Genomic DNA, 22,362 nt, shown 5'->3' on the forward strand with positions numbered 1-22,362 from the left:
CCCCTAAGTAGTCGTAGCGTCTAAGTAGAGTCAAGAGCAATTTATAAAGACCACATCCATAAACATAGCACATTCACCGCAATACACATTCAATCGTCGTAAGAAACTCTACACCTAGGCGCCACGCATCAGTATGCAACTTTATTAAATTAATTTTCAAAGAATTATATTTAATCTTTGCATAACGGAATGATGTACAGAGTATGTGATTAGCAAGTCCGTAATCATTCCCCCAGAGTCCTAAGAAGACAGGTTGAATCTGTCGTTAACCTTTCCGTATTAGTTACAGTATAATTCGATCCTTTATCAACTACATCCTTGAACTAAATATTATGACTATGGATGATGTCAAGTCACATATAGCGAGACGTTCGTTTTACTTGTACAGGCCGAGTCAACTCAAATAGATAGGTTAAGTGAAATCTGTATTTCAAGTCTTAAGCTATCACCTTGCAAGGATTTAGAGTCGAGTCTTCCACAAGCGATCTTTGGATGTATCTCCCATTTATCGGGAGTGATAAATGCTCAATCCAATATATAACGATCCCGCAATCACTTCATGTGATACCCAACGTCTACTGTTCACACCCTAGAGTCATCTCTGTTAAGGACCGTGTTACACCAGAGTCAAAGCGTCACATTCCGTAATCCAGAATACCAATTAATATTCCTTCGAGTCTGAGGATTAGTTATACCTATTAATACCAATGAGATGAACAGGTGACAAGGATGAATCTACCCATCCTGTTATCTCAAATCGGATCCCCAATCCTAATGAACTACTGATCCATGTAACTGTCCAGATATCTGTATATATGAAGCTTGTGAGATCAGCTTTCTGTCGGACAGAAGACATTGTTACATGCAAGTCTCAACAATGATATATCAATCCTAAACATATCACTTGACTTGGGGTGGTTTTAAGTTTATCAGTTTATTATAAAGTTTTGTCTCACTTCATGCTTGTATGAACACTTTATAATCACTTTAAATAAACTTACAGATTTCTTTTTATTAGACTTTATTTAGTGCTTAAAAGGGATTGCCTTTGTATAGTTATAAAACATATATCTCATTAAAACAAATGATATAAAGAACAATTCATTTACATTAAGTTTGTATCCTAGAACAATTGTCTATAGGACACTAAACCCCAACAGTGAACATCTTAGAAGCTTTTCTGTTCTGTCGTGTTTGTGCAAAGAAATAACAATCTCGAAACCATTTTTAATTGCCACAGCTTTAGCCCACTAAATTGCTTCTAAACTTGTGTGGAAAAATGCGCTTGTAATAAAAAAATATGGACTATAATCAATCCCGTCACCAATCCAAATGTCACCCGGTTCCTGAAATTAAACAAAAATGGATGAATATTTGAACCAAACGGGGAAAAATAGGCCAAATACGGCTAAAATAGCGGCTCCGAAAGCCGCATTATTTGGCCTGGGCAGGTCTAGGACCCGCCCCTAATTATTGACATGCGGGTCAAATGACCCGTCTGTCTTTAAGAGATGGTAAAGACAAATGATAAGTAAGTCTCCCTAGGATATCAACAACAAAAAGCCTTATCGTCCTAAAGAATGCCAAACCCGACCCATGCATTTGATATCAGACAGATATAAATTGATCCATATGGCATCATCAGTAAAGTTTGAGTTGTCATTTGGGAACCAGGATCCATATGGCATCATCTCAAACGACCTTTTACCTCCAAAGACTCGGTCACACAATTGTGATCTGGGAGGTCAATATCGACCTAGTCAAGGCCAACTCTTTGTAGCCCAATCATATTTAATCTTGCTAATCATGGACCTAGCATACTTGAGGAATATTGAATTTTGCCTAATGAATACACATTCACCTATCAACAAGGGACATGTATCCCAATAAGCTCCAAGGTCTGTAACTACATTAATCTACCCAAGTCAAATTTTAAATATAGTAGGTCATCCACCAATATACACATTCATTCATTCAAGCTTATACTTTCTACCTTTGATATACTATTGTGCTCATCCTTAAAAGCTCACTTAGACATCAGAATGGGTTAGCCGGACTCTAGCCCCTTTTTTATCGTGTTTTTGTCTTACTAGAGGCTTACTGAGAGACCTGCATGATTTAGCCACATCACCATGCTTCACCCAAAAAGTGCACAAACATTGGGGTAGATAACCATAACCAACCATTTTCCCCAAGACCTTCAAAATTAGAGAGGTTCTCGAAGGTTTCCACAACTCTTATTTTCCTTAAGAGACAATCTGATGGTAAGGTATTGTGGATCATCTTCTTCATCGTCTTCGAAATTGGAATCCTCTTCCACAACAAAGTTGCTCAAAAAGGGATCTATATTAGGAACATTTCCATTTCAGAGTTAGACTCATTCTGCCCCAACAGAGTGGATTTGAAATACGACTTTCATTTGACATGGATGCATCTTTTCCTTTAGAGGACTTCAGACTTCCTTCCATGCCTTTCGACTTCTTCCTACTTCAATCTAAAAGGTCTAAATTCTCATCATCAGACTGCTCGTCGACCACCATTGACGAATTAAGAGCAAGGTCGATAAAAATGCGACTAAGCCTTTGTTTGGGAGTTTGGAGGTTAATGGAGGTGTGAGTTAAAGGAGGTAATGGAAAGAGAAGGAAAGTAATGGAAATGAAAGTTAAAAATTAACCTTGTTTGGGAGTTTATACGATGTAAATGAGATTAAATGTTTAACTTTGTTTCGGAGTTCAAATATGGAGGGGAAAGAATGTTAAATTTACTCTGCAGAGATAAGAAATTTTAAAAAAGTTTACATTACTCCCATTAACCCCCAATTTGGAGGTTAGAGTTTGGAGGTTAGTGGAAGTAAACATTTAACTCCATTAACCTCCAATTACTCTCAAAAAATAACTCTCAAACAATGTTAACTTAATACTTAACTTTCTATTACTCCCATTTACTTCCATTAATCTCCTCCCAAACAAGAGCTACGGCTCGAGTGGAGAAAAGATTACCTTCTTTATATTAGTCTATCTTAACTAATGAATTAATTATTGCACAAATATACTTCAATAATGGAATGGAGCTTTTATCTGTTTTATATTTATATAGATTATCCGCAAAAGAAAAGTGAGAGCTGTAGTTAAAAAGATATACTTAATTTTTTTTTGGTAGGAAAGGGAAAGAAAACAACAACAAAACAACAACTAACCCGAGATTAGAGTAAGAAAAGAACAAAGGAAATTCGTAGGAGAAGAGAAAGTAGAAATTCTTGGCAACCTCTCATGGCCCTCCGCTGCTCCCTGTACACATAACAAAAGGAGATGGATTCGAAAGAAGAACACAATCTTCTGATTTATTTGACCAGGTTTTGACTACTCAGGCACAAAGCTTTGTTATCAGCAACCATATTAATTGCTTCAAGGTTGTTAGACTCCACAAGCAGCCTATTCAGTCCTAGATCAATGGCCAACTTAAGACCAGAGAAGATACCCCAGAGCTCAGGCGAAAATGAAGATCCCATTCCCAGGTTCTGAGAAAAGCCTGAAACCCAGTTACCACCAGCATCTCTCAGAACCCCTCCAGCCGCAATTCTGCCATCCGCAAGACATGAGCCATCGACGTTTAATTTCACCAACCCTTCCCCCAGTCTACTCCAACCCAGAAGATGCTCAACAGATCTCTGACTACTACTGGCTAAATAATCCCCTTTGAAGCTATTGATAATAGAGTTAATTTTCTTGGAGAAGTAATCAGGGAGATTAGGAATCATAATTGCTTTTTCACCAATCACCTCAGTGTTCCTCCACTGCCAAAGCTGGTGACAGACAACAGCAAAGAGGGTAGCACCATGCTCCATCCCAGGAAATAACAAACCTTTAACACCATTCAACAGCCACTCGTTATCAGAATGGGCAAAGAAGCCAGGAAGCAACTGGTTCAGAATCAACTCCTCCCACACCTTCTTACTCTTCACGCAGTCCCTAAGAACATGACAAATAGTTTCTGCCTTAATTTTACACCTACCACAAGTATCTGCCTCTACTAAATGGCGTCTTTTCCTTTCCATATTAGTAAGCAACCTATTTTTAGCACTAAGCCAAAGGAAGCTCCTAATCCGATAAGAGACTTTTAAGGCCTAAATAGAATTCCAAGAGATAGAAGGAGGATTCTCCAAGTTAAGACTGGAAGCTTCAAAAGCAGATTTGCAGGAATAAGTACCATTGTTTGTGAATGACCAACAATGACTATCCCTATCCTCCTCTTTACAAATAACTTTAACACCACGAATCTTCAGGAGAGTTTCCAGATTGAGGTAAGACTCGAATCTCGACCAGGCCCAATCACCCTCTGAATCTACCACATCAGCAATCCTCCAGTTTCGAATCTCTAGAGGCAAGGGAGAAGTACACACATCAGAAAGAGGTATCTTATCAAGCCATGTATCATTCCAGAAGCTAATTGATCTACCATTGCCCACTAACCAACCAATCCCAGAGCAGAACTCAGAAAACACAGCGTTAACCCATTTCCATAAGAAAGAGCAATTAGGCACTCTCTCTTTTAGGCCCCTAAAGATTTTATCCTTTCTGTACTTCCCGCACAATAACTGACCCCAAAGAGCATCTGGATTCTGCCATATCCTCCAAAGAAGCTTCATTAGAAGCACTTTATTATTATTCTTGGCTTATCTGATACCTAACCCACCCCTGTCTTTGGAATGGCACACCTCTTTCCAGGGAACCAGATGAATCTTCTTCCCTTCTTTCGAATCCCCCCGCAGGAACCGACAATTGATCTTATCCAGGCTATTAAGAACCGGCCCAGGCATCCTACAAGCTTGCATTAAATGATTTGGGGCAGCACTATTAGCAGACTGGATCAAGGTAAGGCGGCCAAAATGGAAAGGGTTTTAGCTTTCCAATTAGCACAATTCTTGTTAGTTTTATCGAAGATTTCTTTAAAAGAAGCTTTTGACACTCTATCACTATGGAGAGGGACACCCAGATAGCTACCAAGAGAATTGGTAAGAGGAATACCAGAAATCTCACTCAACTTTTTACCAACCCTTAAGACCATATTCTTAGAGCATAACATTCTGGACTTTTGGATATTGATCTTCTGGCCTGAAGTAGAACAAAAGTTAGACAGGATATCCATTATTACCCCGATTTGCTCCTTATTACCTTCTACAAAGATCATAACATCATCTGCAAAGAATAAATGGGTGATCGGGGGGCAGAATCTATTAATAGACACCAGATGAAGCCTACTAGTGTTAACAGCATCTTGGATGAGGTGAGATAATCTCTCCATAGCTAAATCAAATAAGAACGGGCTTATAGGGTCTCCTTGATGGATACCCTGAGAAGGATTAAACTCCTAAGACAAATCCCCATTAATTAAAACTTGAAACACATGGGTCGAAATACAGACCTCAATCAAATTCCTCCACTTATCTGGAATCCCAGCTTTTTCCAAACTATCCCGAAGAAAGCTCCAATTCAGCCGATCATAAGCTTTCTCCAGATCCAGCTTTAAGCCCACAATACCATGCTTAACCTTTTTTAATTTTCATGGAATGAACCATCTCTTGAGCGACCACAATATTGTCCATCATCTGTCTCCCTGGAACAAAGTTGCCTTGATTTTGGCTAATAATATCCGGAAGGATACAACGAAATCTATTGGCCACAATTTTGGTAATAACCTTGTAAAGCACAATACACAGACTAATAGGCCTCATTTGCAAGAAAGAAGACGACTTATCCACTTTAGGAATAAGGGCAAGAAGAGTTTTATTCACAGGCCTAATATCCTCTGTCCTATTAAAAACCCCATTGCCAAAACTAAGAATACCATCTTTTACATCATCCCAATGCTTATGGTAAAACCCGGCCAGAAGCCCATCAACTCCTGGAGCTTTAGTAGCTCCAATGCTAAACACCACCTGACAAACTTCTTTCTGGTCAATCGGGTGAAAAGCCTAATCTTATCCTCACTCATCGTTGGAAAAGTGGTCCTAGTATGAGCTTTATTCAAATCCACCGGATCCTCTTTAAATAAGTTTTTATAGAAATTGATCGCCAAAAGACGGATTTCATCATCCTCATAAACCCAATTCCCATTAGGATCCTTGATAGCATCAATTTGATTCCTCTATCTCCTGATCACCATAGAAAGATGGAAATACCTCGTATTCCGATCCTTATCCTTAATCCAAGCTTTCCTCGATTTCTGAAACCAAAGCAGCTCTTCTTCCCTCAGCACCACTCCCAACTCGTTATGGAGGGATCTAAGCAGGAAACTCAAACTATGGTCAAATCTGGTCTCCAAAATGCGTTGAATGCCTTCCATCATGCTCAGAATTTTATACTTTCTTCTAAAAATGTGGCCGAAAATGGTTTTATTCCAACCCACCACATTCCTTCTAAACCCCTCCACATCCATAAGCACATTAGATTGGGGTTTCCAATTGTCATGAACAAAAGTTTTAAACTCGGGATGAGATTCCCAAGCCACCAGATATCTAAAAGGTCTAATCCCTTTAGAACGAGGAGCTCTCACCAACCTGACTAAAATTGGACAATGATCAGAATGACGAAAGGGGAGATTTAACACAGCAGCATCAGAAAACCTACTTTGGGCTACAATGTTAGCATAAACTTTGTCTAAATGAACAAAGGTACTATTGCGTTTCCAAGTAAACTTATGACTAGCTGCACCAAGATCAGGCAAACCACAAAGATCCATATTTTGTTTATGATTAAGGCAACGACTAATATAATGATTACCTCCCCCTCTTTGATCACTCATAAGAGAAATATCATTGAAATCTCCAGCAATGAACCAGGCTTCCACCATACCCGTGCTTAAAGAGAACAAGGCCTCCCACAGACATTTCCGATTAGCGAGGATAGGATCAGCATACACCACAGATATAAAGAAAGGTTTATTGACAGGATAAGTAACTTTACTGTGAATAAATTGCCTATCAATCATCTTGATATCAAAACGAACACGATCCGGCTTCCAGAAAAGCCAAATACCACCAGCCCTACCCGTAGCCTCTGACCTGACAAACTTCCAACTTTTAAATAAACTAACTACCTCACCAGCTTTAGTTCCACTAACTTTGGTTTCTAATAAACCAAAACAAGAAGGGTTAAACTGCTTAATTAAATCCTTTACATGGATGCGGGTAGCCTTGCTTGCCGCTCCTCTAACATTCCAAACAAACAGATCCATTCAAGAGAGGAAAGAAAACCCAGGCCCACCCAATTAAACTAGATATTTATTTGGGGCTCCTAAGAGCCTAGAGGAGGTACCTACCACCCCCCCCTTTTCTCCAAGGTACTAAAAGAATTATGGATATTCTTTTGACTACCTTTCAGTTTTTTCATATTCATTTTATTAAGCCCCATGGTTTTCCCATTTCTGGTCTCAATGCTGAGTTTAGACAAACTAACCTCATTATGCTTCTAAAAAACATGCTGAGTATGAGAAATATCCTAAGGAGCACCTTTAGCTTCAAACAAAGGGTTGACCGTCTCCACCTTGTTAATAACAGGATCATCCGGCTCTAAATCTGGCATACCCAACTCTGTTTGCTCTTTAATAGGAATAGGGTCCTGAACTTCCTCTATTATAAGGGCCCCAAACCTTGAACCAGAGCAACACTCAACCGGAATGCCAGAGACAGCATGAATTTTTGGACTAGGTAACTCTTTCCTTTCTTGCTCCTTTTGGATCCGATTCAGATTATTATTGATATCAGGAGGAAGATTGTGAGCCATTGGAGCACGTGTCCTCCTTCTCCCAGATCGCTTAGCCACCATCCAAGGGCCAAAATTCCTCCCATCCCCTTGGATCTCCTCTTCCCTTTCCAAAACAACCTCAGTAACCACCCCACTATCCTTCCTCTTACTAGGGCAACCCTTATAATTGTGCCCAAACATCCCACATTCATAGCAAATATTATGGATTCCTTCGTACTCAATAAAATAGATGGTATTTTGTAGACAAAATTTGGACAAAAGGGGTTTAACTAGGTCAATATCGATACAAACCCTAGCAAACTTTCCTCTTTCAGCTCCAATAGTAGTTTTATCCACATGGTGGACTTTCCCCACATGCCCAACAATCTTTTTAAGGAAGATTTATTTATAATACTCAATTGGGAGGCCCGGAAATCTAACCCATGTTAGAATCCTGTTAACTGAACAATCCTTTGGATTAAAATTAGGGACCCAAGGTCTAATGGAAAGAACGTGATTGGATATAATATATGGTCCCCCATTTATAACCGCATTATAATCTTCAGCCTGTGTAAACTTAATTACATAATAATCGTTTTCTAAATCAGTTATACTGATTTTTCCTTTCTTTGCCCATTGAGCATGAATTCTCTGTGCAAAATAATTAAAGCCAATTTTTTCCCTAGGACGGTAACAATTAAAGACAATTTCCATTTGGACCTAAGTGATTGTTTATCAGCAGATGATAAACGGATAACAGGACACAAAGGATCATCTTTCTCCTCATCATCAATATCTGAGTCAGACAGAAATTCTTCCCATTCTTCATCAATCATTCCTTCGATAACGGAATTTTCCTCCTCCACAATCCCCATGACAGTATCCCTCCTTGACAGTTTTAGATTCCCTGTATCCACGGAAACAATGGCTTCCTTCACGGGAACTGCCGATTCCATACCAACACTGCCCGACAGCCTAATCCCATCAGAGCCAATCTCCCCGCCTAAACACTTCACCTCTATCCTCTCTGCCCGATCAACCCTCTCCTCACCCTTTCCCCCAACGGACAGATCCACCCCTTTCACCCCTACCGGTGCCGAATCACTGACGAATTCAGCCGATCCGGCTGAACCAGGCAGATCCGATAACCCACCCCCAACGCTGAACCTCTATCTCGCACCGATGGTCACAGCCGCCCTAGGCTCTCCTTCCGCCATACGAAACCCGACCTCCACTGCACCCTCCCTCACCAGAATAGGCGATGCCAGCCCGTTGCTAGATCGGGACCTATCCCATAGCCGCTCGTCGTCCCTCCCAAAATCGCGATCTCTCGGCCTCTCTCTCTCTCTCTCACCATTTTTACCCAGAAAAACAGAAAAGAGATACGCAGAAGCCGTATCTGAAAGACGCAGAACAACCAAGCTGCACCAAAAAATCAAAGAGGAAGACGCGAACAGGAAGACGCAGCAGCAAAACTTAAAACCCAGAAAAATCTAGGGTTCGTTTGAAGAGAAAAGGGAGTAATATGATTAAAAGATATATTTAATTAATAAGGCATATATATATATATATATATATATATATATATATATATATATATAAGCTTTTGAATTTTGGCTGTTTTAAGAATAAAGTTCTTGATCATTTATTTTTCCAGACTGAACTCTTGACCATTGATTCTATTATGGATTAGACGGGTAAATTATATATGTGGTGTACAACCTTTACCGATTTTCACACTTTGGTGTACAACCTTCAATTTTGCACAATAAAGTGTACAACCTTTTGGTGACCTCCCACTAAAGTGTACAGCCGGTAATTGTGACCAGTCAACCCGAAGTCAACGCACCACATCACCATTTTGATTCCTCTAAAAGTCAAAAAATGACCCACTTAATATGAAATTATTTTTATACCCTTTATTCTTTATATAATTACTAAAAAAAACCTTTCTTCTTTCTCCATTTTCTTTTTGCAATTTCTCTCTCTAAAGCTTCCACTATTTTTACCCTTTCTCTCTCTAAGTCATATCTCTCTCTAAAGGGACTTTGAAATTGAATTCCAAAACTCATTCATTAACTCTCTTCACGTAATGGAGATCGGGGAATGGACGATTGGCGGTGAAAATCGGAAGTAGCACTGGAAACAGAGAACAACAAGAACTTTCAAAACCATTCTTTCCGTCTTGCATCCTTGCTATCATAGTCGACTTTCTCTGGTGAGTGTGCCGCCAAAATTGATTTCAAACTTTGGAAATCCGGCCTCGAAGTGAAATTGACGATTTTGGGTTTCACAATATAAGTGAAATCGAAGCAAAATTGAAGAGATTTGGGTTAGGGATCTCATTTTCTGAAGTTGCAGATAGACATGAGAAGATAAGGATTAGGGATTAAAGATGAGATTTGAGGATTCTTGACTTAATTGTTTTCTTATTTTTTTGAGGGTTCATAAAATTCATTCAGATGTTTTCTCAGTTTAAAACTCTACTGCTCATTAGTTTTAAAATTTGCCGTTTGGGAAAAGAAAGAAGGCCGACCAAAAGCTACGAAAAAAATGAAAAAACAATACCATGAAAGAAAAAAGGATTTATCTATTCTCTATCAAATAGGAATCTGGAACTTGAGAAGGATTTACCTATCGTATATCAGGTATTCCACTATTCTCTCTCTTTCTCTCTCCTATTCTACAAACAGAGTTTCTGTTTTCTCTTCTATTCCTCCACGTTGTAATCAAAATTGTCCTTTATGCTCATTTTCTCCATCACTTACTGATAGGGGTCAAAAACCCCTATCTTTTAGTACGATTTTAGGGACTATTTTGTATCTTTTATTTTCTTTTTATTTACTTTAATACCAATTTATTATTGTTTTGTCAATTTTAGGTTTTTAAATTGCTTTTTAGCATTTTATTAAATATTCCTAACTTTTGTCAAGTATTTTGTCATTTTTAATAAATTAATCTCTATATGTTATTTTGAGCTTTAGCTGTACCCAAAATTAAGAAATTAACCTACCAAAAATAAATCAAATTTGACTTGGTAATTAAAAAAAAGATTTTTGGTAGGATGATTAATTAATTTTGGGTGAATTATCTAAATAATATTTTATGAGATTATGTGCAGATTTTTAGAGACAAATGTGGAGATTTTTAAGGATCAGAATCAAGGACCCACTCAGCGCATCAAATGCAAATAAAAGTCATGCAGAATATTTTGGCAGATTTTTAGGGATTATCTTTGGGCTTTTTGTATTTAAATAATTTAGATTTTTTTTATCCCCAAAGATAAATTAGTTTTTATTAGATAATAATTGGAGAGTTATTTTTTCATTAGAATAGCTCTTTATTAATTAGTCTTTCGTTAGGAAAACTTTTTATTAATTAGTCTTTCATTAGGAAAGCTTTTTATTAATTAGCCTTTTATTAGGAATAGGTTTTAGTTTTTCATTATAAATAGTTCCATTTGTTAGGAATTATCGATATCTTTTATCTTTTGTTTGTAAAAACCTAAGCTTCCACCTTGAGAAATCCTCTCCACCTCCCCCGTCTCCTTCAACCTCCATTGAAGACAGCTCCGAAGCTCCGTTCATCGAGGATTGCTCAAGTTCCATCCTTAAGTCCTAGGAAGATGCATGCATTGGTAGACAGGTTCCCTGAAAGAGATTTTTTTTCTTTTATATTCTGTCTAGCCTCTGATCCATGCTATGAATCCTAGGCTCATTGTATCTTCGTGACAATATTTTCATCTTTGATATATATTATAGTTTTGTTTATTCAATTGTTCTATTGCTTTAATCTTTGTCTTACGCTTTGCCTGATTGGTTTAACTCATTCGATAATCCCAAAATCAAGTTGACACATATTGCGAGCTGAATCTGACCTAGTCAGTGCCTATAGGATTGACGACCCTATAGAAGATTAAGCCCAAATTGTTGAGCCTTAGAGCTAGTTTCGGCCTTACAAGGGAATCACGAACTAGGGACCTCAAGAGGATAGGTAGGGTTAATCGCCTCGGACACAAGTGACTTAGATTAGGTTTTAATTCTGTTGTCTAAACAATCTATTCTCATTATTATCGTATCACCTCATGTCCCTTCGGGTAATTACATTGGTAAAAGATCACCTAGGAGTAGTTTAACTTAATTAGGAGTAGTTTAACTTAATTAGGAGTAGAATAATTTAGTTCGAATTAGAATAACTTAGCTAGGATTAGAGTAATTTGACTAGGAGTAGCTTAACTTAATCAAAACAACCTCAAAACCCACACAGCCTAGATAACACCTGAAACCGAGAAGCTCGATACTTGTAGTAAATAAATCTTGTGGATTCGATACCTGTACTTGTCCAGATTTTATTCTTGATAACGACGGGGTACACTTATCCCTTAGTGAGCCTTCTTTAACGGGAGGCGCATCACTTACATGAAGGAAGGATGGCAAGAAAGAGTTGCTTGGAATTTCTCAATGGATGTATGATGTTAAAATTGCATAAAGTCCTATGAAGATGAATGGGCGAAGTTTGGATACTCTATAATGTCAGATGGTTGGACTGGTACAAGTAGGACTTTGATAATGTATTGGTGATTTTCCCTAGTGGAACTTTAATAGGAAAAATCTGTAAACGGGAAAGAGAGAGCATTTGCATTGGATTCATTGCGCTGATCATTGCATTAACTTGAGTTTAGAGAGAGAAATTTAAGAGAGAGAAAAAAATTTGGAGAGAGAGAAAGAAATAAATTTGAAGAGGGAAGAAAATGAAGAGAGAGAACCCGGAGTAACCGTGTTAGGAAAAATTAGAGAGAGAATGAGAGAGATGAGAGTTAGAGAGAGAAATAATTTTTGAACTTGGAGTAAAAAAAAATAAGGATGGATGTTGAAGAAGATGATGTTATAAAGGGTATAAAAATAATTCATATTAAGTGGGTCATTTTTTGACTTTTAGAGGAGTCAAAATGGTGATGTGGCACGTTGACTTCGGGTTGGCCGGTCACAATTACCGGCTGTACACTTTAATGGGAGGTCACCAAAAGGTTGTACACTTTAGTGTGCAAAATTGAAGGTTGTATACCAAAGTGTGAAAATGGGTAAAGGTTGTACACCACGTATGTAATGTACTCTGGATTAGACCTATAATTAACTTTTTCGTCGAGTTTGGACTGCATAGATTGTTAGGCCGATTCGGCTTGTTGACATGGACAAATAAGAATAAGAATTTCTTGACTATGAAATATAAAAATTAAAAACTAAAATGATCAAATTGTAGAAATTAATTTCTAGTATATTCTTGCAAACTCAATTTTCTCTTCTCCCATTTTGTGATTTTCAACATTAGAATCGTCAAATCGATCTTCACATCTCCTAAACTTGATGAAAAGTTAAATAAGTACCAAATCCATAACAAAATCAATGATCAAGGGTTTAATATGGAAAAATAATTGATTAAGAGGTTAATCCTTAAAACAGGTAAAGTTGAAAGACTTGATTATACTTTTTGTCAATTATTATATTAGTTAGGCAAGTTGGGTTGAGTTTGGAAATTCATATTCGAGGAAATTACATCAAGAATCAGACTTTAAGTTTTATTTATAATTATAAAAATCATTTTTATGTATTTTTTATCATCTTAAAATATCAAAATATCATAACTTTATTTTTATTTTTGTCAAATTTTCAGTTAGTAAATCGTAGGAAAAAAAACAGTTATAAAAAAGCCACCAAATTTGACATTTAAATGAATTTGCTTAAGAATTTGAGACACTTGTAAATAATTTATTAATACAAATTAGGGTAAATTCCAAAAAAAAATCCTTATGGTTTCACTTATTGACAAAAAAAGATTTGTGCTTTTTTTTTTGACAAAATGGTGCTTGTGTTTAATACCGTTAACCAAAACACGGAAAAGTAGTTAACCCCGTCAACTGGGCTTACGTGGCAGAGGGTATTTTTGTCCAATTTTTTTCTTTCATATAAAAGCCTCCCTCCAACTTCAATGCTTCTCAAACATCGATTTTCAACATTTAGGTAAAAAAAAAACTCTCATCCACTTTTGATTGAACTCAAATCCTTCAAAAATCTTAGATTTATCACAAAGAAAAGGATATCTACGCATACAAGAGTAACATTGTTGGAGATTTCTGTCCTTTTTCGGTTCGTGGAAGTGAATACGAAGCTCTTGTTGAAATTCGAAGAACAGTAGCGGGTCAGGTTTTGAGGGCTAAAGCAAAGTGTTGCTTGTATCCAAGGTAACGTGATGTGTGTCCACTTCGTTCAATTTCGTATTCTCTTTGATGGATTTCATGTTTGGTGTCTGTTTAGCAATTCTAGGTTTTACCTTTCTCTGCATATAGTGTATGATTTGGGTTTTTCTTATTTTCTTAAAATTATCTTGTTAATGCATGTAAAAGTGATTAGATTGATGTAATTATGCCTTTGTTATTAATGTGTTCAATTAATTTCAAAATGAATACAAATTTATGGTAATGGAGTTAGTTTGCTTTGAAAATGGCATGATTATGTTTCTGATGTTATAGTCTTGGTTTGGCAAAGATTCTTTTCAATCCAAATTCTTCAACTATTAGTACCATAGCTACCATTTTGAACTAATTATGTATTTTCAATAATGTTTATGGATATAATTATGCATGTGAAGTGAAATGGAGATGTTATGTTGATGTTTCTGATTTACTTTACTGTTTAAGGTTTTATTTGCATCACTTACTTTATTATTGTGTGTAAGATGTGTATTTTTTGGTTTTATATCAGATGTCTGAAGTAAATGCCAATGCCAATGCTAGCAATTCCAATTCTAGCAATGTCAATGCTAGCAATCTCAATGTTGAAGTAAATTTAGATATCAACTTAGAAGATTTGTGGACAGAATTTGAGCTGGAATCTGGGAGTAGTGTAGGTTGTGATGATGATAGTGAAGACAATGGGGTTAGGGTAGGTTCTGATGAAGAAAGTGAAGATTTAGATTATGTTGAAGAGGGTCCTGAAGCTTCAGATACTGATGATGATGTTTCTTTAGATGAAGATGACATTTTCCCCATAAATCTTGGGGGCAATAAGGGTAATTCTAGTGAGGGTAATTTTGGTGACGGTCATGGTGGTGAGGGTAATGTTGGTGAGGGTCCATCAAATATAAACGAGAATTATATGAGAGAGTTTGATGAGGATGCTCCTGACTTAGAGGATGAGTTGATGAGATTGCATGGTACAGACAGTGAGAGGGATGTCCCTAATGTACATTATAATAGTAGGCATACCACTTTGGAATTAGGGATGTATTTGAGGGATGGGAAGCAGTTTAGGAAAGCTTTAAAGGCTTTGTCAATAGAGAATGGGTACCCTTATAAATATATGAGGAACTATACAACTGTGATACATGCAATTTGCAAAGTGAAAGGTTGTGGTTTTAACATTAGGGCAAGTAAAGTTAGGGATAATTCTAGCTTCATGGTCAAGTCATTTAAGCCTGTTCACACATGTCCTAGAAATTTTGACCAACGTTTAGTCAATGTTGATTACCTTACTACCAAATATTTGGAAGATTTAAGGGATGACAAGAATATGAAGGTTAGTGTTATTAAGAGAAAGATGAATAGAGAGTTTGGCTATGATATATCTTTGCGCAAATGTTATAGAGCTAAGGCTAAAGGGGTCAATATCATTTGTGGTGAAGAAAAGGAACAATATAGAAGGTTGTATGACTATGCAGAAACTGTTATGGTGACTAATCCTGGTAGTATGGTGAAATTTAAAACTGAATTGATGCTTGAACATGTGGGACCAGTGCCTAGGGAGATAGTAGTGTTTCAACACATGTATTACAGACTTACACCCAAAAAGCAATGTTTCTTTGCAGGCCTTAGGCCAATTGTCTGCCTAGATGGATGTCACCTTAAGGGTATGTTGGGTGGACAGCTCTTGTGTGCCATTGGAAGGGATAGAAATGAGAACATGTTTCCATTGGCCATAGCAATTGTCAATTCTGAATGTAAGGATCTTGGTCCTAGTTCCTGGGACTGTTACAAGATGATTTTGGCACAATGAGTGAGACTGGATGGGTATTTATGTCAGATCAGCAAAAGGTTAGTGATTAATTCATGTTTATATTGTTTACATTCACATTTAATAGTTGTTCTTGTTAAGTTATTTTTCATATATTTGTGTTGTAGGGATTAGTGGAAGCATTTAAAAATGTGATGCCAGATGTGGAGCATAGGTTTTGTGTCAAGCACATGTATGAAAATATGAAGCTGAGGTTTAAGGGGATTGAATACAAAGATCATCTCTGGAATGCAGCTGCAGCAGGGACAATAAAAGGGTTTGAGTATCATATGGAGAAGCTGAAGGCATTTGACCAAGAGGCCTATAAATGGGTGATGGATCATGACCCCAAGACATGGGCAAGGTGTCACTTCAAACCCAGAACAAAATGTGATGCCTTACAGAATAACATATGTGAGTCTTTTAACAAATATATATTAGATGATAGGGATTTGCCAATATTGAGTTTGCTAGAATGGATAAGGAAGGCAATAATGAGGAGGCAATATATAAAGTATACCGGTATGAGCAATTATGTTGGAGATGTTTGCCCAAAGTATCAGGTGTTGTTGGAGAAAATAAAGCTAAGCAGTAGGAACTGTATTTGTACTATAGCAGGCTATAAGTTGTTTGAGGTTTCATTTTTCAATAAAACTGTTGTTGTTGATCTAAATGAAAGGACATGCAGTTGTAGAATGTGGGATATATCTGGTATCCCCTGCAAACATGCAGTTGCAGCCATATTTTGTAACAGGGAAATGCCAGAGCAATATGTTCACTCATATTTTATGAATTTCACCTACTTGGTTGTGTACAACCATGTATTCAGGCCTGTTCCATCACAGGAAGAATGGGAAAGAACATAATTCCCTGACATCCACCCTCATATTGTACAAAAGCCTCCTGGCAGGCCAAAGAAAAGAAGAATTAGGGGGCCTGATGAGCCAAGTAACCCTTACAGGGTTTCAAGGAAAGGTGGCTATGTGAAATGTGGGAAATGTCAACAGCCAGGGCATAATGCCAAAGGTTGTAAAGCAGGATTACTGGTGAAACACCATGGGAGCGAAGAAAGCGCAAAGCAGCAAACAAGACGAATGGTACAAGTGCATAGGTAATTGAATCTGTATAACTATTAGCTCATATTTGGTATTTAACTATTGAATCTGTTTAAATAAAGTATGTTTTGAACTTTGCAGGATAGTCCGCTAAGAAAAGGTGGCAGACCAAGAAAGTCAAACATTAAGGCCTCTACATCTAGTGCACAGGCACATGAGGTCACTTTTGGATTTAGGTTAGTTATTAGTTTATACAAGTTTTTCATTGTTTTGTTTGATTACAGCAACAAGGAATTCGAAGTGCATCCCAATCTTTGTCGAGGCAAAATTTAAGGAGGAACCCTCCAACTATTTCCAGCAATACTCAAAACCCCACTCAAGTTGTATGTTGCTACTTATTTGTTTTTAGTTGTTTATGGATTTGTTATTAGTAGTTGTTAGTTATTGTTATTTGTCTTGTGTTACAGACTGGGATTGGCAGGGGAAGAGGTAGACCACCAAGAATTGTTAATGTGAACCCAAGCTATGCTGCACCAACTGTTTCAGCATTTAGGAAAAGGGTGAATCCAACTGATGCTGATGGTGCAGAACCAAGTACTTTCACTCACCCTAGAAGGCTTTATGTCTTGGAGGATTTGGCACGAAGACATGGTCATTTTAGTGGAAATTTAGACAATTGAATATGTTTTGATGTTTTAATGAAATATGGGTAGTTATTTTGTGCTGGAACTTGTCAAACAGCATTTAATTATGGGTAGCTATTTTGTGCTAAAACTTATCAGTTTAGTTGCCATTTTGTAAGTATAGATTTTGTTATTTTGGTCTTGCAAACAATGAAGGGTTTAATTTTGTGCTGGAACTTTTCAAACTAGTTTTTGTATTAATAGACATCAAGTTTTCTATTTTATAGTTTTGATAAATCAGTAAAGTCATCTACAAATAGCAATTTTTCCGTTTTTCAGTTTTGACAAACTTATATGCTCAAAATTAGGGGCGGATCCAGAGGGGACGGGGAGCGTCGACCGACCCTCCGGTCCTCCAGAACACCCTTGAAGAATAGTGGTTCAGCCCCGAGCAGCCCTTAAAATAGGGGTAAATTTTGATGGATAATTTCTCCACTTGACCAAACTTGTCAATGTTAGGGGTAAAATTGCATCGTTTTAGACGTTGGGTAAAATTGTTTTTAGGTGTAAATGTTAGGGTATTTTTGCACCTTATCCTTACTTTATATAGAAGTTAAGTTGTTTTGCACCTTAAGGTTTCCAATTAAGATCAAATTTGCCTTTACATTATCAAAAATTTGAAAATTTTGATTTGATTACTATGAATCAAAGCCTTAAGTCGTTATTAAGAAAAAAAAATCTTCATGCAGTGAAGCCCCTTCGGACTTTGAGCTCTGATTTGAAAATTTCGCTGAGGCAATTACATTGATCTACTAACAATCGCCATTTTGTCAAAATAAAAAAAACACATATCCTTTTTTGTCAATAAGTGAAACCACAGGGGTTTTTTTTGGAATTTACCCAAAAAAATTAGACAAAAATATCATCTGCCACGTCAGCCCAGTTGACGGGGTTAACTATTTTTCCGCGTTTTGGTTAACGGTATTAAACACAAGCACCATTTTATAAAAAAAAAAGCACAGATCTTTTTTTGAAATTTACCCTATAAACTATTGTGTAATTTACTCTAGCCCAGTTTGGCTCAAACCTACTGTAAATAATATAATGTGGGTTGAGCTTCAACAATATAATTATGAGTAAAACCCGGTTAGCCCCGAACCAAACTTGAACCGCCCCATCCCATGAACATCTGTATGCCTAATTATTAAAAAATTAATAAAGATATTCTTTGCCCTTCATGACTAGAGAGTGTGCGCATCAGTCTAAAGATGGAAACATACCCATTCAAATAATGGAAACATATTAAAGTGGTTGAGCTTTTGAGAGATTCTTATATTCTGTGGAACAATTAAACTGCTCTTAAAAATATATATTTTTACAATTTTAATTCTAAATCCTTCACTTTAAGTTTCCATTTCAGTTCTTTTTATAGCTTTTTTTTTTTTACTGTTTTAATATACCGTAAACGTAAGTACCTTCTATGCTTACTTTGTTTTTAACAAAGTAAACTTTACTTTGTTTTTTCTACTAGCTTATTTTGTTAGAATTGAAAAATAGATCCTTATAACGATTTAGAATTAAACTAACAACGATATAAAAAAAACTAATTGAAAAACAATTCCTTATAACGATTTAGAACAAAACTAAATTCCTTATAACGATTTTAGAACTATACTAACAACAATAAAAACGAACACTAAATGTTCTGAAAAGGCTCTTAAGTTATTATTAAACATAAACCTATGAAGTATCTATCAATGAGCATCCTTTAAGGGTATGCCAGTTAAAATTTTCCGCATATACTAAAAATCGAACACGAGACTACATAAACGACTAGAAGCATATGTTGTGCGGAATTAACGAAAGATAAATTAACAAGTAATCGAAAAATACAGATTTATGTGGTTCACCAACGTAGTCCACGGGCAGAAGGAGAATAGTATTATTAGGAGGCGGAAAAACAGATTACGAATTAGGTTTACATAATGGAGTATTTATAATACACAATCTAACCTAATCCGACATGGAACCCACGACCTAATCCGACAAGGAACCCATGAACCCACAATGTCCCCACGATTCCGAATCCAAGTAGAAACCGAAACACAATACTACTCTAAATAGGAAACAAGATATACTGTCGGGCCGGGGGCACATCGCCCTCCTGGACCCCCGACTTGCTGACCGGGCAGCGAGACCCCGTTGCTTCATGTCGTAATGTGTTATACTGATTCAAGGAATTAATTACGACAGCATATACTGAAAATGGAACCCGAGACTATAAACGACTAGAAGCATTCAACGCTCACGCTAACCTGCCTTAATTGGTTTTGAAAAAACAGTTTACTGAAACCTATTTCAGACATGATAGAACAAGCCATAACTTAAAGAACATGATATGATAATAATACCAATAATGAACCCCAACATTTTTGGAAAAGCTGCAATAGATTAAGCTGACACATGCTACAAGAAAACTGTAATGTAATCAATCACTGTTCTGTATCATAGACACAAAGTTAAACACAGTCAAATGCTATCATAAATTAAGAATACACCCAATTACCCCCAAACACTACAAATTACAGGTTCCAAGTTGAAGTTTTTTTTGCATATAATCAATCAGGTTTCTATGTTTTTGCCTAATAACAGAAACCTGCTGAACATGAACTCCATAATAATCTAAATGTGAAGTCTAAATTCAACTATATAATCCACAACATATCTAATCCTTAGTTATCACTATCACTATTGTTATTTTTAGGAATACTAATATTGTTACCACTGTGATGATGATGATGATGATTATTACTACTGCCATTACCTCCTCTTCTAACACGCTTCAACTGCGAAATTTCCATCTGAGTCTTCATGAAAAATTGCATCCTCTGCAATTCAAGCTCCTTAGCGAATTTCATCCTGGTTTTCTCCATCTCAACCACTTGTTGCAGCTTGGCGCTCTCTGCTTGTTCATATGCTTCGCCGAATTTGAGTATTGCTTGTGTTAACATCCTAATTGAATTCCCCCAATTTTTCTTTTCCTTCACTGGTTTCGTGGAATTCACACCTCTCTGCACCACAATCCTTGGCTTCTTCTCCGGAGGTGGTATATCATCATCCTCCTCCGATTCCAGGAAATTATCCTCGTCCTCTGAAGATGATTCCGTCTCAACCTGTCCCCGTTTTCGGGAATTTGGTTTAGAATTTTGATTCTTCATTACCTGGTTACTTTTCGATTGCGACTTACCTTGGTGAAATTGATACGAATTCGAACTACTACCGCCGCGAATTCCAACTGGAATCCCTACAGGAACTTTGGTAGCCACAGAAGAAGCAGCTGCGGCGGCGGTAACGGGGATCTTGGCCGTTGGACCGATTAAGTGATCTAACCGTTGAAAAAACGGCCACTTACTCGGTCCTCCACCGGCGGCCATCTTCGCTTTCTCCAATTTATACTTCTTCTTCACCGTATCGATCCGATTTTTACACTGAATATCAGTCTTCGCGGCTTTAGAATAATCCTCTCTGCTACTCACAATATCAGCAACTTCCTTCCAGTGTTTCTGCTTCAGATTTCCTCTGCTCAGCTCCAAATATCTCTCCCCCCACGCGTCTATAAGCACCGACGTAGCTGCCTCGCTCCAGCAATCCTCCCGGCCGCCGCCGTTGCTCTTCGTTTGGTGGATCGGTACTAGGGCTAAGGCATTGTTATTATTCTGTTGCTGTTGAGGCGGCATCTGTTGACTAGACGGTGGTACAGCGGCAACAGTCACCGTAATTCTCCCGTTCGGTGGAGACGGCGAAGGAGATCCGGTAGCCGCCGATGCGTGTGACTGGATCTCCTCATCATCGTCCATTATTCAGCTTAAACAGTAATCAACGGCTGAGATCTGAAGATTAATAAACAACAAAAAGGGAAAGAGAGAAACAGGAACGGAGAATAAAGACGATAAAAGAGAGTGATATATAAATACAAGAAACGTTGACGGAATGACGGAGAAGGAGAAGGTGCGGGTACGGAAGAGGGGAAGGGAAGTGGACACGTGGAGAGAAGGGTAGGAGGTGGAGAGATCTGATTGGGACTGCGTTGAGATTTCCGTCACCGGCGTGAAGAAGATTACTGCCGGCTAGAAAGTTGGAGAGAGTTAGCTTAATCTGAAAATATGAATTGACGGAAAACACCATAGTGATAAAGAGGAATTCACGGGAAAACCTTTAGGTCGCTGCCTCCCAGTTTCCGGTGCACCGTAATGACTAAACTACCCCTCTCCTGGTAAGAACAGTGTGGCAGCTGCTGCGGACTGTAAATCTGCTGAACCACCGGACCTACGTTTTGTTTGCAAAAACTACTTATATTAATTAATTACTATTTATTTTGCTATAAATAAAACAATTACTAAATTATTAATTGATGAAAGAAAATAATATAAAATAGCACTTTAAAACAAATACTACTACTACTAATATTTTAATTTCTCAAAAAAATAATAATAATTTTTTTTGAATCAAGCAATCAAAGAATTAAATTAATGAACCCAATCTGGGCAAAAATTTAACATATAGGAAGTAATAAAACTCGGTATTGAGTGAAAGAATAACGGACAAGTATGTAATCGAGCCGCCTTTGCGAATGCATGAGCTGCGCCATTAGCTTGTCTACGGATCCATTTGACTGAGTAAGAGTCGTTGTTTCTCAGAATTTCCTTGCATCTGTCAATTATTTCCCCGAATTCTGATATATCTTCTGGGTTGGTTAGGATAGCATCTATCACAGTTTTTGCGTCCGATTCAAAGACTACATTGTCAATGTTGTTTGATCGAACCCATTCTATGGCGCGGAGGAGGGCTGTAGCTTCGCTTTCTGCCACTGATACCATCTGTGGGACGACTTCTGTTC

General features: G+C 37.4%; 2 protein-coding genes across 4 annotated transcripts; one reads left to right on the forward strand and one right to left on the reverse strand.

The window, feature by feature from the left end:
• The first annotated feature begins 13,750 nt into the window (after window positions 1-13,750).
• LOC136223669 (uncharacterized) lies at window positions 13,751-17,747 on the forward strand. 3 transcript variants are annotated; one of them, XM_066011783.1, is made up of 6 exons: window positions 13,751-13,980; window positions 14,501-15,828; window positions 15,916-16,898; window positions 16,984-17,061; window positions 17,127-17,225; window positions 17,310-17,747. In XM_066011783.1, exon 2 carries the CDS (start codon window positions 14,501-14,503, stop codon window positions 15,788-15,790), a length of 1,290 nt encoding a protein of 429 aa, XP_065867855.1. In that variant the 5' UTR covers window positions 13,751-13,980; the 3' UTR covers window positions 15,791-15,828; window positions 15,916-16,898; window positions 16,984-17,061; window positions 17,127-17,225; window positions 17,310-17,747. The 3 variants fall into 3 exon arrangements, with proteins under 3 accessions (XP_065867855.1, XP_065867854.1, XP_065867856.1); XM_066011782.1 differs by having other exon boundaries at window positions 16,984-17,225; XM_066011784.1 differs by lacking the exon at window positions 17,127-17,225 and having other exon boundaries at window positions 16,984-17,078.
• A 2,165-nt stretch (window positions 17,748-19,912) lies between these two features.
• On the reverse strand, window positions 19,913-21,797 carry LOC136223304 (trihelix transcription factor ASIL2-like). Its single transcript, XM_066011238.1, has one exon. The coding sequence runs from the start codon at window positions 21,320-21,322 to the stop codon at window positions 20,198-20,200; it is 1,125 nt and encodes a 374-aa protein (XP_065867310.1). The 5' UTR covers window positions 21,323-21,797; the 3' UTR covers window positions 19,913-20,197.
• Window positions 21,798-22,362: the final 565 nt, after the last annotated feature.

Source organism: Euphorbia lathyris, chromosome 3, assembly GCF_963576675.1.
Source record: "Euphorbia lathyris chromosome 3, ddEupLath1.1, whole genome shotgun sequence".
NCBI lineage: Eukaryota > Viridiplantae > Streptophyta > Magnoliopsida > Malpighiales > Euphorbiaceae > Euphorbia > Euphorbia lathyris.

Excerpts from the sequence above, each read along its gene's own strand:
- LOC136223669 (XM_066011782.1), top strand. The coding sequence starts at position 14,501 with ATGTCTGAAGTAAATGCCAATGCCAATGCTAGCAATTCCAATTCTAGC.
- LOC136223304 (XM_066011238.1), bottom strand. The coding sequence starts at position 21,322 with ATGGACGATGATGAGGAGATCCAGTCACACGCATCGGCGGCTACCGGA.